We start from the raw sequence: 20147 nt of genomic DNA, 5'->3' as shown, positions 1-20147 counted from the left end.
GTATAACTTTGTACAGATGGGTACATATATATGTATATGTATACACTTAACATTTATGTAGATTTACATTTTTTAATGTATGGATGTATATGTGTATATGCACATGCATGCATATGTGTCCATATATGGAGAGAGACAGACAGACACTTCTTGGGCACAAGATTGTTATTAAATGAAAGCAAATGATATAGATTCTTAGTAAATTAGTGCATTCCTGGGCATGGTATGGTATCTAGACCACAGGGACTAATAATTCTGAGTTGGTTTGAATACACTTTGTAGTTGAGCATTTTAACTGGATTTTACTAGGATGGTGGCACTTAAAGAATGTTTACAGAACTAGGGATTATTTAATTTAAAGAAAAACCTAAGCAGAGATTAGGGACAGGTATAGTTTTGTAGAAAGAAGGCTTTTCTCTGTATTCCTTCAGAAGATTGTATCAAAAATAAGCCAAAGTTAATAAGCCTGGGTGTCTTTTGCCCATATTTCTTTCCTGAGCCCAATTTCCTCTGTCCCACTGTTTTCTGTATATGTCTGATTTGAAGACTAAAACGCATCTCAGGCTCAGCGAGATGAAACTTAACTCCTTGTGCCCTATTTCCCTCTAAACTTTCATCCTTTGCTGGTTTCCCCATTTTTGTTATTACACAGCCATTCACCATGACACCTGTACAAGAAACCTGGAATCATTCCCAACTCCTCCCTTTCCTGTCCCTGTGAGCCCTCTGCATGTAATCAGTCACAGAATTTCTTCATTGTCTCTCATATTAATTGTTTAATCTTTGTTCTTGTCACTATTTATCCTAGGTAAAGTCCTTGCCTGGATTCTTACCTCTCTTTAATCTAATTTCTGCATTAAAATTGCTGTAGCCTGTCAAAAGCCATTTATTACTGTTTCTCCCCTGTTTAAAATCCTTAGTTGCTTTCCATTCTCAGCAGAGTCTAATAACTTAAGTCTGCAATGATTTTTATTGCCCCTGACCCCTACCTGTTTCTCAATACGTGTCATCTATTAGCTTCCACATATCCTTTAACCTATATTCTATTTCTCTAAGCCATTTCTGATACTGTCACTGTCCTTGTATATGCTATTACTATTACTCAGAATAGTCATGTTTGTCATCTGCTTTAAAAACTACTTAATGTAGAAAACTCAGTTCAAATTTTTCTCCATGAAGCCATTTTTTGTACATGACCACTCCCTTTTTTGAGGCACCTCATATCATAATTATGTCTTTGTTGTTTGAAAGGAAGATAGTCTGCTAAAAGGTAGTTGTTCAGAAAGGCTATAATGTCCTCTTTTCTATCATGGCGTGAAAATGGGGAGTGCAATTAAAACTATTTATAGTATATACCTTTGGGATCATTTGTGGTGGGAAAGAGTCTAGGGAATATTAAAGCCTATAGAACTGAGAAAAAAGAATATTTATGAAGAAGGATATGGATGAAAATATTTTTGATGTTTCTCTCCAGTTTTTAATTCTATACTTGGCAAATCAAAAGTATGTTTAAAAATTTTTTTAAACTAATGGAAATAATTTCACTAAGCCAAGTGTCAACAATTGTTGCCCATGAAGTTATAATTATAATTATTAGCACTTTTGTGTGCTCATCCTTTTCCAAAAATTTTACACACTTTATATGTAATGCTCTCCCTATTTCACAAATGAAAAAGCCAATGCATAGTGGAATTAAGTCCAAGTTTATGTAGCTTTCAAATGGCAGAACAGGACTGGTGTCCAGATCTGTGTGATTTCTCCTAATCTCTCAATTTCACAGAAGACAATTACTGTGTAACCTTGAGAAAATTATTATATTATGCAAATATATTGGGATGATAGTATTCTTTATGAATTTAAGTGTATGTATATGAATATATTGGAATGGTGATATTCTTTATGAAGATAATTCTAATATTGTCTGAAAAGAGTTCTGGTCTTTTTGGTTTCTAGAATAATCCTTAAACTTCACATTACAGCACAATTAGAATTTTTTGATCAGAGCACCTAGGAAAGTACAGAAATCATAATTTTAGGTCAAAGACTTCACGAAGGTAACACACCTGTAGTTCCATATCAGATAAGAAGATAACATGTTGCCAACAATTGACACAGTCCTATCGAGCTGTATCAGTCATAAACTTCACACCTCCTCAAAGTTAACCTCTATCCTGATTTATATTGCCTCAGAATAGTTTTATTTTTAACTTAATGTAAATGCAATTGTATAATATATAGTTTTGTAATTGACATTTTTAACCCAATGTCATGTTTGTGAGTTGCATCCATGATGCTTATAGCATTAGTTCCTTAATTTTTGTGGCTGGATAGTATTCGTTCTTGTGAATATATAGTTTAATTATATATTCTACTGTTCAGAAAATTTGTGCTGATTCCAGTTAGGATCATTTTAAATAATGCTGGTATGAACATAGTTGTACATGTATTTTTGTGAAAATATGTATGCTTTTGTATTGAGTATATACTCAAGATTGAAATTACTGGGGATATGCATATTTAGCTTTATAGGCATTGCAAAAGAGTTTCCCAGTAGTGAGTAAAGGTACAAATTGCTTCACATCCTCATCAGTACTTGATATTGTCAGATTTTTTTAAAGATTATTTACTTATTTATTTATTCATGAGATACAGAGAAAGGTAGAGACATAGGCAGAGGAAGAAGCAGGCTCCATGCAGGGAGCCCAAAGTGGGACTCAATCCTGGGACTCCAGGATCACGCCCTGAGCTGAAGGCAAACACTCAACCACTGAGCCACCCAGGCGTTCCAGTGCTCTGAGAAAAAGAAGGGGCATATAGTCAAAGTTGAGTCAAGCTGAAGGAAACTGTAAATCTATCTTGGTTAGTGTAAACCCTTCACATTTGTTCTTTCCTTTTAAAAATTTATCTTATTTTTGTTTATTCACGTTTTCATATAGATTTTGGAATCAGCTTGTTTTTTTCCCCAAACCTGCTGTGATTATAACTGGGGCTTATTGACTATATGGATTAATTTGTAGTGAACTAATATCTTTATTATGTAAAGTTTTTAAATTCATGAATATGGAATAGCCTTTAATTTATTTAGGCCTTTATTTTTTTCTCTTAAAAATGTTTTATGGTTTCCAGGATAGTGGGTCTTAGGCTTTTTACGATATTTATTCATTTTTTGGATTTTTTTTATATTTTTGTTGTAAATGGTATCGTTTCAAAATTTCATTTTTCTTTTTTTTTAAGATTTTATTTATTTATTCATGAGAGACACACAGAGAGAGAGAGAGAGAGAGAGGCAGAGACATAGGCAGAGGGAGAAGCAGGCTCCATGCACGGAGCCTGACGTGGGATTTGATCCTGGGTCTCCAGGATCATGCCCTGGGCTGAAGGTGGTGCTAAACCGCTGAGCCACCAGGGCTGCCCAAAATTTCATTTTTCTATTTGTCTTTTACTGATAGGGAGACATACAACTTGATTTTTCTTCCTTGGCTTTGTATCCAGGGATCATGCTGAATTTACTTATAATTTGAATGGTTTATCTGTTGCATCACTCAGCTGTACATATACAGGTTGTAATTATAATTTTGCTTCTCCCTTTCTGATCACTGTTCATTTAATCAGTTTTTCTTGCCGTATTGTGCTGTATACTCTAGCACAATGAGATTATTGTTGATCTGTTTCTCATTTTAGGTTTCAGAGGTAGGGCTTCCAGTAAATCACCATAAAGTATGATATTGCTTGTAGGTTTGTTGTAGATGCTTTTTATTCCTACTATTCTAAAAGACTTCATCATTACCAGGTACTGAATTTTAGCAGATATTCTTTTCAGGATCACTTAAAATGATCCTATTAGTTTTCTTTTTTATTCTCTTAATGTGTAAAATCACACTGCTTCACTTCCTAGGGTAAAAATAGCTTTGCATTCCTGATCTAAACCAAACATATATAATATGTATATAATCTTTTTTATTTGTCGCTAGATTTCTTATTTTTTAAAGATTTTATTTATTTATTCATGAGAGAAACACAGAGAGAGAGAGAGTCAGAGACATAGGCAGAGGGAGAAGCAGGCTCCCTGCAGGGAGCCTGACATAGGACTCGATCCTGGGTCTCCAGGATCAAACCCTGGGCTGAAGGCAGTGCTAAACCGCTGAGGCACCCAGGCTGCCCTGTTGCTAGATATCTTTCCTAACATTTGCTAAGATTTGATTTAGAATTCTCCCTTTGGGTCCATAAATTTTCTTTATTGGGGAAGTTTTATTTTTATTTTTTTTTATTGGTGTTCAATTTACTAACATACAGAATAACCCCCAGTGCCCGTCACCCATTCACTCCCACCCCCCGCCCTCCTCCCCTTCCAACACCCCTAGTTCGTTTCTATTGGGGAAGTTTTAAATGAAAGATTAAATATATTTAAATAAGACTTTTCATTTTTTATTTAGACTTTCAGGTTTCTTCTCCATTTTCCAGATTTCTTTTTTTTTTTTTGTCAGTATGAGTAGCTTGTGTCTTTCTAGGAATTTGTGTTTTGTATCTAAAATTACAAGTATTGAACACTACACTGGAAGCTAAGTATGTACAGTATGTTGGCTAATTGAACTTAAATAAAAAATAAAATTACAAGTATATTCAAATAAAGTTCTGTTTAGTTGACATGGTGTTTAATAAATAATGCTTTTACTAGTTACCAATGTTTGAAGTTTAGGAAATGTAATATAAAACTATAAATGTCTAGCGTCTTTGGAAAAGCAAATGATCTGGTAATCCTTTGCCTGTTCTGAATATTAACCTCAGTAATAATTAAATAGCTTTGCCACCTTTAGCATGAACTCTCCATTTATTTACAGTCCCCATTATTCTCCATTCTCTAATACTTAGGTTATTTTGTGCAATTTTTGTGCATACACATTAGAATTTGTGATTTCTTGTAAGTAGAGTATTTCAGTGTGTAGTTAGAATGAAGTATAGAGGGATATTCATTTTTCACTCACTTGATTCCAAATAAAACACATAATAGATTATGTTCCTGGCTTATAATTTAAAAGAAAAATATTTTCAACTCTTGTATAAAAGATAAGCCATAATAGACTGTAAGTAAAATATGAAACACTAGTTGTTTGAGTGTCATGCTGAAATCTTTTGCTATATTCTGTATTAAAATTCTGTTATGCTGTAGACTTATCACATTTGGAAACAAAAGCTAATTTTCTACCAATTAAGCTCTGAATGTTAACTAGTCACAAGCTCTCAATAATTTATCACAGTTTTTGGAGCATTTTCACATTCGTTGACCTATCTGACCCTAACAGTGACCTGGCTAGGAGGGTACCAGCCCAGATACTTCTATTTCCCTTTCACTAGTGGGAAATCTAAACCATAATAAAATTATGTGTTTGCTGAGAGATATTACTAAGTTGGGAAATGGTAGAACTGGGACAAGAATTCAAGCAATCTGTACTTCAGGCCTGGTGATGTGTATCAGTTCAGCAGATTCAGGGAGTCTGCTGTATGAGTAATGCCCATTATAAGTAGTAAAGATCTAGAACTTGAGGTGGAGAAGACAAAGCTTCACTTGTGATTCTCACCTCTTCTGGCTCTTCAAATTTACCATGAATAGCTCTGTTATTGCCATAAATGACTGGTTGGCAGGTATTTCATGAAGAAGGAAGAACAAAAAGGTTCTAAGACAATACTTAGGAGAAAAATCCCTGTATCAGTAACTACAGTGGTGGTATTGAGCTCCGAGATATCTCTATATTATGTGAAGTTCATGTTTTACATTAAGTACAATGGTAAAGGGCTCCCCTCAAGAAGACCAGAGACTGTGAGGAATAAAACAATCATGAACCGTAAAACCTTAAAATACCAAAGAATGCCCAGGAATGCAGTGAACCCTGGCATAGACATACTCGTGCTGGAATGCTCCTTAGGACTCCTGCTCTTTATTTTCCGGTATCCCAATTGAATGGTGGGAGCTGGAGAATGCAGTCTATTAAGCTGCCACAGAACATTACATAATAGCCTTCATGCAAATAATAACAGCAACAACAAACGAGCCTTTCCAGATTTATTCATTAGCACTTCATAAACTTGTAAAAATAAATAATATATGGAAGTGACTGTAAAGGCACAGGGGAACATGCTTCTTCATGTTAAAAATCTCACTATCTTTTTAGCATAACCACCAAGACAAAATTTCATTAACAAATCAAGACAGTCATGTTTACCTTTGAAAAATAAGACTTCGGAAAAGAGCACATTTCTTGATCTAGGAGTGTATTTTCTGATTTTGAAAAATAAACAAATAGGGAGGTAAAATGTCAAAAAAATTTAGATTAAATTATAACATTAGGCTTCACACCCTTGTCAGGTAGGTTAGATAAAATGTGTAGTTCAATCCAGTCAAACTTCTGCAAAAATGAAATATGAAAATACTCAAAAACAACTCAGCATCTGTACATCTCGCTTGGTTATGTAGCACACATTACAAGGCATACTGAATGTTGCCTGTTCCACTGAGTAAAGGACATCACAAAAGAACACAGACTTGTAGCCAGATGGATCTGAGGTCACACTGCAGAAACTCAATCCTGTGGCCTCCGTGGTCTCAGATAAGTTACTTAACTCATCTCAGTGTCTGGGTGTCACCTGTAAACTGTACCTTTAGAAGTGGCAAGTATACCCTCACAGGTTTCTTGAAATCAGTCAGGTAGTACTGCAGGATCAGTTAAAAGGGAGTAGGAATGATCTTTTCAGGGAAACCTACAATAAGTGCTTCCCAGTACATCAGGACATGTTTTTCCACCCTGGACCATATGGTAGACAGTGAAGATATAAAGCATTGCCATTTTATAATATGCTGCTTTGGTTAGCAGTTTGTAAAAACATGCAAAATTGAGAAGAGACTCATAGAGTTGGCTAAACATTAGTCATTAGTACTCGGCCTTGTTTTAGTCTCAGGATGGGTGTTATTTTATTTCTTTCAATGAGTTACTCGATGGTATTTCCATTTCACCATTGGTGAGGTAAACTTGCTTATCCTTTTTAACTTGCTATGTATTTAAAGTAGGAAAGAAAACAAAAATCCAGAAATGTTATTTTTCATAAGGCTCATCACACATAAAATTCATTTAGCTGGGAACTATATTCCAGAGTCTGAAACTAAAATCAAATGACTATGACATGGGCTGCTTGCTGACTCCTTTTCTTGTAAATCCTAGTTGCTGCTGCATTGTGTGGTCCATGGCACATAAGTGTTCCTTTCATAGTGGACGTACTCCTGGGAACACTTTATCTCTTCATGCCAGTCTTGCTGGGCACAGTTCGGCTCCTACATTCTATCCCTGGCCTCAGTATATTCAAGGGTCAAGATACTTAAGTTTTACCTTCCAAATTTTCTTCAGTTGCCTTTATCCAAATATTCCTCTGATAGCAACTTTTCACTTCTGTTTTGAAAAACCAACTCAACCAAACAGAGAAACTTAGATGAGAAATGTACTTGGTGTGCATGACGAAATGGGATGGTAATTAAATGGGAGGGGAGAGCATCCCCGTCGCGGATCTAAGCATAAGATGATAATGGAGTTGTGATTTAGCCCATGAAAGTATGTTAGAGTAAGTGAACCAACCGTTAGCTTCTCTCACTGCTGACACAAAATGAGAACATAAATAAAAATTAATTTCTTCTTATCGCTTCATGAGACATTATAATCATTTTTGTTTATGTACATAATGTTTACATAGCTTTACAAAAATATGCATTACTTCTAAGAGCCCAAAGGGTTCATATACTTAAGTGAAAACTCAGAGAAACACTTTTTTTCTCTAGAGAAGTTTTCTAATCCTAATGTAGTGATTCTTAAAAATAATTATTTAGCTTTCTGTCAATCCCATTTGATCCAATCTCTTAGACTTGTTATATCCCTTTAGGCAATGAAAGGAACCAGCATCTTTGAGTGATTATAGAGCTGACTGATAATCTTCCAGTTGCTTAGCTCTATTCTTTGTAATTCAAATTAGAGCCAATATTTCTAAGTAATAACCAGATAAGTCCATAAATTCAAGCACTGTGTACATCTATTTACATTTGTGCATATGGCATTACAAAAATCTACCTGTGGGCAGAGATGTATAGCATATGAGCAAGCAATTTCTAATTCACTTATCTAATTTAACTGAGGTGAGTAAAAAGCATCATGCTCACATTATAACAGAAGTGATTTAGATTCAGTTCATTAAGAGTTTTCTAAGAGTATGATAGGTTAAAGCAGTAGAATGTTTTAATAAAGGCTATGAATACTCTCTTGTGTTGGAAATCTTTAAAAAAGAATATACTTCAAGTCTAAACAACTACTTGTAAAGATTTAATAAGTACCTTTCTAGAGTGACTAGAGTAAAATAGATGACCCTTGCTGGTTCTTGGAAGATTTGAGGTAAACACAATGATCAAACAAAATGTAAATAACTATCAACACTTATGTAATTCAGTTCAAATTAAAACTGCTTTCCAATACATAATCTTGTTTAATATTTTAGCAATTCTTTAAGGGGTTGGTATGATTATTTTCTTTGAGAGAAAGGAAATGATGTAGCCATGAATTTCCTGAAAGTCATTTGGTTTTGTTTGGGAGGAGGGAAAATAATAATAATAATAATAATAATAATAATAATAATAATAACCCTCAAGGAATTGCCAGAGTCATTATAAGAAAATGATGTATTTAAACTGTTTTCTTTTTTTATTTGTGGTGTACCTGTGGTGTACTCAATCAGTTGAGTATCTGACTCTTGATTTTGGCTGAGGTCATGATCTCAGAGTCATGAGATCAGGCCCTGCATCAGCTCTATGCTCAGCATGGAGTCTGCTTTTCCCTCTCCCTCTGCTCCTCCCCACCCCTGTCTGCTCTTTCTCTCTCTCAAAAATAATTAAATATTAAAACAAATTCTTTTGTAATTTGAGAAGACATACACGTTTGTAATCCAAGCAACTGACTAACCTAACACTTAAATCTAAGTTGTTTAGCTTGAAATACTTGTATCTTCCCCACATAAAACATAAAATTACAAAGTGATAACATTTATGTATTTTGGAAGTTGAATCAATGAATGATTAAAAATATCTTCTATTTAAACAATTTTAAATAATTTTACCCTAGTAATTGAAGTGTATTTTCTAAAATTTCCACCTGTAATAAATACATCTTTAATTTCAACAACTTTAGTTTCGTGAGATATTTTGTGCCATGCCACAGAATCAGTGTCTCTTAAATATGTCTTTTTTATTAGTTTGTTAGGGCTGCAATAACAAAATACCAAAGACTGGGTAACCCAGTTTCTGTTAACTGGGTAACCTAGTTAACAGAAATTTCATCTCACAGTTCTGGAGGCTTGAAGTCCAAGATCAAGGTATCAGGTTTGGCTCCTTCTGGGGCCTTCCTCCTTGGCTTTCAAATGGCTATCTTCTCACTGCATCCTCACATGGTCCCTCCTATGTGTCCCCATGTCCCTGATGTTTTTCTGTGTATCCATATTTCCTCTTTTTATAAGGATACCTGTCAGATTGAATTAGATCCCACCCTAGCAGCCTCATTTTAACTTAAAATGCTCAGGTATAGGTCCTATCTATATAGGCCCTGTCACCTAATACAGTCAGATTCTGTGGTAGGGGGGGATAGGACTTCAACCTATGAATTTTGAGGAGATACAATTCAAATGTCCATTGAATGATAAATAGATAAAGAAGATGTGGGGTACACACATACATACACACACCTATACACACAATGGAATATTACTCATCCATCAAAAAGAATAAAATCTTGCCATTTGCAATGACATAGATGGAGCTCGTTAATATTATGTTAAGGGAAATAAGTCAATCAGAAAGACAAATATCATATGATTTTACTCATATGTGGAATTTAAGAAAGAAAATAAATGATCATAGGGGAAAATATGAGAGAGGCAAAATAAGAAACAGACTTTTAACTATAGAGAACAAACTGATGGTTACCAGAGGGGAGGTGGTTGGGGGGATGGCTGAAATAGGTGATGGGGTTTAAGGAGGGCACTTATTGTGATGAGTACTGGGTGATGTATGGAAGTGCTGAATCACTATATTTTATACCTGAAACTAATATTATACTGTATATTAACTAACTAGAATTTAAATAAAAACTTAAGATATAAATGTTTCAAAATGTACATATAGGTACATATTGGAGTAGTTCTGTGCTTAACTCATTGAAACTACACTTCATATTATGGGTCTTTCAATTAACATCTTCTCTCATTAGATATAAATGTTTCTAAGGAAAAATGTAGATGCAAAAAAAAGGAGACATAGTCCAGCCCATAACTTAAAAAAATTTTTTTTATTGGAGTTCAATTTGCCAACATAGAGCATAACACCCAGTGCTCATCATAACTTTTTTATATTTCAAGTTTTAAATCAAATTATAGTCTGTTAACATGTATGGTAAAATTGGTTTCAGGTGTAGAATTTAGTGATTCATCACTTACATATAATACCCAGTGCTCATCGCAACAATTGCCCTCCTCAGTAACCATCATGCATTTAGCCCAAACCCTGCCCACTTCTCCTCTAGCAACCCTCAATTTGTTCTCTATGGTTAAGAGTCTTATGGTTTGCCTCCCTCTCTCTTTTATGCCCCATTCCCCTATGTTCATCTGTTTTGTTTTTTAAATCCCACATATGAATGAAATTATATGGTATTTGTCTTTCTCTGACTGTCTTAGCATAATATACTCTAGCTCCATCATTGCAAAATCAAGATATCAAGATTTCTTTTTCTTTTCTTTTCTTTCTTTCTTCTTTCTTTCTTTCTTTCTTTCTTTCTTTCTTTCTTTCTTTCTTTCTTTCTTTCTTTCTTTCTTTCTTTCTTTCTTTTTTTATGGCTGAGATCTAAATGTGAGACAGCGGGCAGCCCTGGTGGCACAGTGGTTTAGCGCCACCTGTGGCCCAGGGCCTGATCCTGGAGACCCGGGATCGAGTCCCACGTCGGGCTCCCTGCGTGGAGCCTGCTTCTCCCTCTGCCTGTGTCTCTGCCTCTCTCTCTCTCTCTCTCTCTCTCTCTCTCTCTCTCTCCCTCTCTCTCTCCCTCTGTGTCTCTATGAATAAATAAATAAAATCTTTTAAAAAATAAAATAAATGTGAGACAGGAAACCATCAAAATCCTAGAGGAGAACACAGGCAGCACCCTCCTTGACCTTTGGCAATAGCAGCTTCTTACTAGACATGTCTCTGGAGGCAAGGGAAATAAAAGCAAAATGAGCTATTGGGACTGCATCAAGATAAAAAGCTTCTGCGCAGAGAAGGGAACAATCAACAAAACTAAAAGGCAACTGATAGAATGGGAGAAGATTTTGCAAACGACATATCTGATAAAGGGTTATTAGCCACAATCTATAAAGAACTTCTCAAACTCAACACCCAAAGAACAAATAATCCAGGTAAGACATGGGCATAAGACATGAACAGGCATTTTTTTTCAAAGAAGACATACAGGCGGCTAACAGACATATGAAAAGATCACTCATCTTCAGGGAAATACAAATCAAAACCATGATGAGATGCCACCTCACACCCATCAGAATGTCTAAAATGAACAATACAGGAAACAACAGATGTTGAGGATGTGGAGAAAGGGGAACCCTCTTACAGTGTTGCTGGGAATGCAAACTGGTGCAGCCAGTAGGAAAACAGTATGGAGGCTCCTCCAAAAGTTAAAAAAAAAAAACTGCCCTAGGTCCCAGCAATTGCACTAGTAGATACTTACCCACAGGGCAGAAAATTACTGATTCAAAGAGGCATGTGCAGCCCAATACTTATAGCAGCATTATCAGCCCATAACTTCTTTATTCTGTTCAGTTTTGACACACTGTATGTCCAATAAGTATCTGTTATTTGGACAGATTCATGATGAATAAATGAATGAATGAAAGACTTTCATTAACTGTAAATTAAATAAATATGGGATTGGCTGAATTATAAGACTTCAATGAATTATCAAAATTATCTATTATTATTGGACTACCAAAGGCCTTTCTTAAAATAGTTTTCTTAAATAGGTTGACTATGTATCTAACAGTATTTATTATTAGTTTTTTGTGACTCATTCATATAGTGAAAAAAACTACATGGTTAAGGGTATCACAGTAGTATATTATGGAATTTCTATGAAATTAAAAACCTTAAGGAATCTAGTATAGGAATCTAGGTCTTTATTTGGATTTGTTTGATAGGATGTCCAACTAAAATTAATAAATTGTAATCATCAATCTATGAGATTAGAAATTTAAGATGCTAATTCAGTGGACACTAGGGAAACTATGCTATATCTGTTTTGAAGTCTCAGTACATTTTCTTTCATTTATGAAGATTGTGCTTCAGTTTGAGTGTGTTTCTCCCACATTTGACTCTCATCCCCACTGGGGTCGAAGGGATGCAATAAGCATCTCACAATTTGGCCTTTTACATCTTTATCCTTAAATCAGGCAGATAGTGTGGCTTATGGCTATAAGGGATAAGATTTTCTCTGAAGCTAATATTTTCACAATTAATCCGTTAACAGATATGTTACATACCATTTTCCTGGTGTGTGCTGGTAGTCACTAGGAAGTTTGCTTAAAGAATTTCTAATATGTTTCAGAAAAAAAAATCCCAAATACTTGGTTGTAATGATTAAATGTCTAATATTGTTGAATTCATTGATTTATGTTAACGCATTTCCTTTGGTTATCTTGCATTATTATTTCAGTGCTATGGCTTCTACCATAACCTAGCATCATTCAAAAAGAGTAGAGAGTGAAACTATAAAAAAATACGAAACTCAGTTACATTATGTTGAAAGCAATAATGTTTTTATGGACATTTCTGAAGAAAAACTGAAAACTCACTTGTGACCAAAATGTATGAGTACATGATCATTTTAATACTGTTAGTAAAATGTTTATTGCCTACTCTTTATTCATGCACGGCACTCCCTTTTTGAAAAGATTTTTAAAAGATGGGATGAGTCTTCAAGCCTCCTAGAAGTAGGTGGATTTTTTCATGATGCTAACTACACTTGTATTATTTGAGTCATATTTTAATATCTTCTATGTAGATTGATCCAAACATGTAGCATCAAGTATGCTAGAAATTATAACAAGGCTTATGTTAGATACCAAATATATGTGTAAAAATATGAGTTATAAACATTTTTGTAGCCCTAATTCTATACAAAATAAAACATATCTATATTTTGAGCTACTTACCGTTGTAAAGATCTATGAGTTGTGGGAAAATAATTTTCTTATTTCTGTTAAAGTCAACAAGTTAAAATTTTAGACTCTGAAGTTCATCATAATGGAATTAAAATAAATGATTCATATTTTTTGTCTTATAACATTCCCTTTACACACCAATCATCACAGCATGTATTTTTTTTTTCATCTACAACCATTGGTAATTGGGTATATGACGGTAGGTGAGCAGCGGGATGACCATGGCTGTGGAGGTGGCTGCAGAAGCTGGAACAGCCAAGGGTGGTCGTGGAGGCTAGAGCCCAGGGGGCAGGACAGTGCTGGAGGCTGTCATGCAGGCAGCTGGGGCAAGACAATGTCACCCAACTGTATGTGAAGCTCACGACAGCAATCTGGACACTCGAGACCTAACAGAACCACACAAATTTGATTCCTTTCTGACCTTCAGTTCAGTTCCAAGGGCTCCCAGGGCTTGTCAAAAATCCTAAGAAAAAGATCTCCTCAATGAAGGGTACACCTTCACTTATGTTTGTCAAATGTGGGTAAAGACCACCCTCAGGGCAACTTTGACCTCATTCAGTCAACATTCTCTAGCTCTGGAGCCCCCCCCCCCCCCCGTCTCAATTGCCTGGGGTTTATACCTGGTAAAGTTACAGTATATGCGATGAACAACTTGGATGAGATGATAGAGAAAGAATGATGCAGGCAGAGGAATCCCACAACTGCAGCCCAGAAGTCATCAGACCCTGTGTAGGGAAAAGAGTGCAAATTTGGAAGTGCCTCAAGCTGTTTCAGATGCAGTGCCTTAAAGGAAAGGCTCAACCCACATGAACCTTGCAAATATTATTTAGAAGACACACTGTAGCAGCAGTATTTCTCTGTGGTGACAGAGGGACAGGGTGATATACTTATGGTCCTGAAGGCCTGCGAGAAACCTGGGAGCAGTTCTGCAACAGGTAGCCAATCTGAATCCTAAAGACCTCTCATATACCTTAAAGGATTATGGTTTTAAAAAGCTTCATTCAAAGAGATGGGCTAGATATAGTGAAATAATAGAAGATGGTTAGAGTCAGTGCTCTCAAGCAAACTAAATCTCTCTCAGCATGCTGCCAACACCAGCCATTCAGAATCTCCTCTATGTTCTCGTAGAGATGCTGCATCTTCTCTTCAGAATTGGCTTTTACATTCAGGTTTCATTGATCCTTTAATGGATAAAAAACAAACAAACAGACAAACAAAAAAACCTTGAATATGTCACCTGACCAGCCGAATGCCTCCAACATGAAATGGTCGCTTGACTCCCATCACTGAAAAATCTGCTGCAGGCCTCCTGCTGCCCCTTCCACCACTGCCTTCAACCCACGGACTGGTCTCCAATCCTCCTCAGGCTGTAAATTCGAACTCCAGTTCCCCTTGCATTCCAGCCGGCAGGGGGTACTCAAGACCTAACTGTTGACACAGTTTTAGTCAAAACACGAGTATCTTTTAGGGCCAGCAAGACAAAAATACCTTTAGGACATCTCTGGAAACCTTAATCTTGGTTCTGTTGTACTATAGTGTCCAAAGCCTGTGAAAGAAAACCATTCAGTGTCTCACAGAGAGTCCAGAAAAGTCTAAAAACAGAAGGAAAAGGGACAAATTAAAATGCACATTGAGGTAACTGAAGAAAAGGAAGAAAACCATAAAATGAGGGGAGGAAATTGCCAAGCTGCCCAACTCTGGTCCAGATCCCATTGAAGGAGTTAAAGAGGGTTGTACTGCCTCCATGGAGCCACCTTCAACAGTTGAAGTCCTAGTATTTTGACAAAATACATTGCTATCATCTCCTATTAGACAAGGATGGCTTTAGTGCTGAAGTATGATGAGTACAGGGTCTGGCCTGCCAGACTGTATGGAGACTGTCGCTAGAAGGTTTCTCAAACTGTATGCACAACAAAAGCAGCTTTCTCTGGGCTCAAAAGAATATCTGATGTTCATGAAGAAGTCTCATGAGAAACATCAGAAGATCAAGCAGTCCAGTCCCAATTATCATGAAAAAGACAGATGGAAGTAACTTCCTAACAAGGTGGCTCACATCACACCTTTCAGAAGACTAATAGGTGAATTTGACCAAGAGCAAGCAGAGTCATGGCATGAGACCTCTGCCTGGACCAGAAGATGTGAATAAATTTAAGCATATTTATTTAAAATTCCAAATGAGTTGCCGTGAGATTTATTTATTTTTTTAAGATTCTATTTATTTATTTATTTATTCATGAGAGATAGAGAGAAAGGCAGAGACATAGGCAGAGGGAGAGGCAGGCTCCTCACAGGGAGCCTGATGTGAGACTCGATCCCAGGACCAGGATCACACCCTGAGCCAAAGGCAGACGCTCAACTGCTGAGCCACCCAGGCATCCCTGCCGTGAGATTGAAAGAAAGAAAAAGAAAAAGAAAAAGAGAGAAAGAAAGAAAACAGAAAGAAAGAAAGCAGAAAGAAAGAAAGAAAAGAAACGAAAGGAAGAAACTGTGCTTGTTGAAAGTTTCAGTGTTCGTAAACATATTTATTTTTTTCCACAGTGTACTTTGCTTCCCTGGAATTCTGAATTTGCTTTTCCTGGTCCTCCCACTGCACCCCAAGACATGTTTGTCAATAAAAAATAAGTTTGTTTAATGTTGGGGATCCAGTGTCTGTACTTCAAATCATTTTTTTCCTTAAAAACTTAGGTTTATCATTAGAAATGATTTATTTTTTAGATATTGGTGATCAATGTCCACTCTTTCTTTCTTAAATATTTTATTTATTTATTTGACAGAGTGAGAGAGAGAGCACAAGCAGAGGTAGTGGCAGGCAGAGGGGGCGGGAGAAGCAGGCTCCCTTCTGAACAAGGAGCCCCAACATCCATACTTTAAAGTGATGTATTTTTTTTAAAGCCAGTCATGTGCAAGGTGAAATGCTTTTGGATAAACATAAGCCTATTTTCTGACCTTTCTTATTACAGATTCTTTGCCTTAAATGGTAGAATATATAGTAATTTGAGCTAAATTTTAAAAAATTGACATGTTTTGGAGGGTTAAGGAATAGAAAAGTATATAAGTATGTGTGTGTGCGTAGATATGCGTACACATGTATACATACAGGCTCATTTGATCTAGAACAGTAAATACACTCTGCAAGTTAACCTCTCATCTCAAGGGTTGCCTTAAGGTGTTTGCTTGCTGTGTTCCTAGTAGGGTTAATCTTTAGCTATACACTTCCCACTTGATTAGAGCAGTAGGGAGCACACTGTGGCCTCCTACTGTCTGAATCCATGTGCTCGACCTGTCTGTGCAGGGGTGGTGTGGATGTGAGCATGCATGGAGGATAAAAAGCTGCCATTTTCAGTAGACCAAACGCTCAGGTTAAACAACTGATGAATGTTACTACTGTAGGGTTTTTTTTTTTTTCTGCTGTTTGTATTGTAGGAGACTAAAGCATTTCCATTTCAACAGTTTTTCAGCTTTATTAATGTTGGGCAAAATCAATATGTTATGAAAATGTAACAGATCATAGTTTTGGGGCAGAATTATAAAATTAAACATGTGGGTAGCCTATTTATATACTGCTATAAAGTGTTTTTGAAGAGATATATGCAAACTATTATGTACATGAAATGTATATTTAACGATTTTTTTTCATTCTGGGAGCTAGGAATATAAAAAAGAGCAGATACATCTAACCATAACATATTGTGATTTATCAAACAGCACAATCTTTCATTTCATGGAGTTTATCCATTGATGTTGATTGAAACTATCATTTGTTTTATCATGTGGGAATGTAAGTTATGTGGTGAAAAATATAGAATTTTGAACTAATGTTGATTCAAGTTGTATTGTCTTATCGTATGGTCTTTTCAAAATGCTGCCAATTGGGACACTTGGGTGGTTCAGCGGTTGAGCGGTTGAGCGCCTGCCTCCGGGATCAAGTCCCACATCAGGCTCCCTGCAGGGAGCCTGCTTCTCCCTCTGCCTATGTCTCTGCCTCTCTCTGTGTCTTTCTTATGAATAAATAATAAAATCTTTAAAAAAACAACAACAAACAAACAAAAAACCCAGAATGCTGCTGATTAAAAAGGGAAACATTATGTTTGCAAATCTGTTTTGAAATGTCTACCAGAGGGCAGCCCGGGTGGCTCAGTGGATGAGCACCACCTTCAGCCCAGGGTGTGATCCTGGAGTCCCGGGATCGAGTCCCACGTCGGGCTCCCTGCATGGAGCCTGCTTCTCCCTCTGTCTGTGTCTCTGCCTCTCTCTCCTTCTGTGTCTCTCATGAATAAATAAATAAATAAATAAATCTTTCAAAAAATAAATGTTTACCAGAATTTTTTTGTAGTGTCTTTAATAAAGATATTTGTCTCCAGCATCCAGTGAATGCATACATGCATATATACATACCACTAATAATTGGTTTATGTTACATATTAAAATAGTGTGCATATAAATATTAGTAACATGCTAGAGATAGGGCTGTAACTACTCAGGGAATGTTATGCTTTTCTCACCAGATTGGTTTAGAGAGTAAATTTAAATACTTTGTAAGAATAATCCAGATAGTTTCTAAAGTCTACATGTGGATGTAATTTAAATCACTAACAATTTTCTACAATCAGGACATTAAAGCAATCCTAATTACATGGGATTGCTTCAAATAAGGGTCTTTAGGTATTCTATTTAGTAGTTGGACTTTTTTTCTTTAGGATACATTTTCAGACCTAAGAAAGATACCCATTCTGCATATTATCAATGCAAAATCTTCTTTAATTCTATATCTATGTCTTCGCTGTCTTACATTTACCATGGAGACACTTCATATAGTGGTGTGACAACTGCCTCAGACTTCTTGTAAGTATCTTTGCTCTTCAGTGCCAGTTGCAAGCGTGAGGGAATTAATCTAAAGACAAATGAAAAGCATAGTGCTCATGTAATCATAAGCCAAAGCAGGAAGGGTGTCCTTTACAACTCCTAGTACACATAGGAGACTTGAAATTAGATGCTTTCACAAATCAGTACTGAAATTTTAAATGAAATTCAGTTAACAATTCATTGTTTGCTGATGTGATGGTGGGTTGTCTGTTTCCCAGGTACTGGGAGATCGATGGGCAAACATCTGTAGGTGGACAGAAGATCGCTGGGTTCTTTTACAAGACATCCTCCTAAAATGGCAGCGTTTTACTGAAGAACAGGTGAGTCATGTGGGGGAAATTGTATCAGTGAAAGTCATGGTGAGATGTTAAATGGGTAAAAGAAAACATGATAATCTACTGCAGTAATTACCTATTTTCTTTCTCGGAATTATTTGATTTCTTTCAGTGCCTTTTCAGTGCATGGCTTTCGGAGAAGGAAGATGCAGTGAACAAGATTCACACAACTGGCTTTAAGGATCAAAGTGAAGTGTTATCAAATCTTCAGAAACTGGCTGTATGTATTTTTTAGCTTTCAAAAGTTGTTTTTTTTTTCCAAAACCAGTAGTTTATGTTAACCCTGTTATTTGGTCTTTTTATTCTTTCCAACCTTAAACCAAATGTTCATTGTTCTTGCTTAAATCATAGCCTATTCAATTATATCATATTGTCAATTTCTTAATTAAAATAGAGACAGCTATAGTATCTTAGGCAGCTTGGGCTGCTATAATAGAATACCACAGAGTGGGTGACTTAACAACAGACATTTATTTCTCACACTTATGGAGGCTGGGAAGCCCAAGATCAGCATGCCAGCAGATTTAGTTTTTGGTGAGTACCCCTTTCCTGATTTGTAGACCACAATTTGTGCTCCCATGGTAGAAAGACAGGAAACTTAGGTGTCTCTTTCTCATCTTTTTTTTAAAATTAATTTTAAAAACTGAGATATAATTGACATATCACATTATATTAGTTTCAGTAGTACAGCATAATGATTCAGTATTTGTATACATTACAAAATGGTTGCCACAATTAGTTACCATCCATCACCTCACATAGGTACAATGCTTTTTTCTTGTGATGAGAACTTTTAAGATCTATTCTCTTAACTTTTAAATAGCCAGTATGTTATTATTCACTGCAGTCACCATGCTGTACATTATATTCCCAGTAATGTACTTGTTTACTATATCACTGAAAGTTTGTACCTTTTGATCAACCTTCACACATTTCCCCCCTCTTATAAGGGCATGAAGCCCAATACGGGATCTCTACCCTCATGAACTCATCTGAACTTAATAACCTCCCAAAGGCCCCATCTCCTGATACCATGACATTTTGTGCATGTATGTGGGGGCAGAGTTTAACATACAAACAATTCGGTCTATAACATTACACTCATGGACCACACTATCCCCCACCTCAATTCATGTCTTCTCACCTGAAAAATACATTCATTCCATCCCATGAGCCCCAGAAGTCTCAAATGATTCTAGAATCAGCTCTACAGTATAAAGTCCAAAGCTGCATCATTGGCTAAATCAGACATGGTAAGACTCTGGGTGCAGTTCGTTCTGAGTCCAACTTCCTATCCAGCTATGAAACCTGATGAGTTATGTGCTTCCAAGATACACTGGTGGGTCAGGCATAGGACAGACATTGCCCTTCCAAAAAGGAGAAATAGGATAGAAAGAAGGGGTGACAGGTTCCAAATAGGTCTAAAATGTAGCAAGGAAAACTCAATTAGATCTTAAGCTGAAAGAATAATCCTCTTTGGACTGATGCACCACCCTCCAAGACCACTGGAATAGCAGCATCCCCTCCAGGGCTCCAAAGGTGACCTTGCTTTTTCACTTCCACAAAGCACCGCCCATATGGCCTTCTGCCGCAGCCCGAACCAGAGGGCTCTCTCCAGTGCCCCGTTCCTGAGCAGGTACTGGGTGGAGGATCTTGCCCCATGAATTGGAG

At 36.4% G+C, this 20147-nt stretch overlaps 1 protein-coding gene and 1 pseudogene across 1 annotated transcript in view; both read left to right on the top strand.

Moving 5' to 3' along the window:
* DMD (dystrophin) overlaps positions 1–20147 on the top strand; it is a 2084073-nt gene that overhangs the window by 651173 nt on the left and 1412753 nt on the right. Inside the window, 2 exon segments of the mRNA NM_001003343.1 lie at positions 18360–18461; positions 18589–18696. Of these exon segments, the coding sequence (NP_001003343.1) occupies positions 18360–18461; positions 18589–18696 (210 nt within the window).
* LOC102154010 lies at positions 7507–15424 on the top strand (annotated as a pseudogene).

The sequence above is a fragment of the Canis lupus genome, chromosome X, assembly GCF_011100685.1.
Source record: "Canis lupus familiaris isolate Mischka breed German Shepherd chromosome X, alternate assembly UU_Cfam_GSD_1.0, whole genome shotgun sequence".
Lineage (NCBI taxonomy): Eukaryota > Metazoa > Chordata > Mammalia > Carnivora > Canidae > Canis > Canis lupus.
Note: the sequence above shows the minus strand (reverse complement) of the source record. Positions and strands in the feature narration are given on the sequence as shown.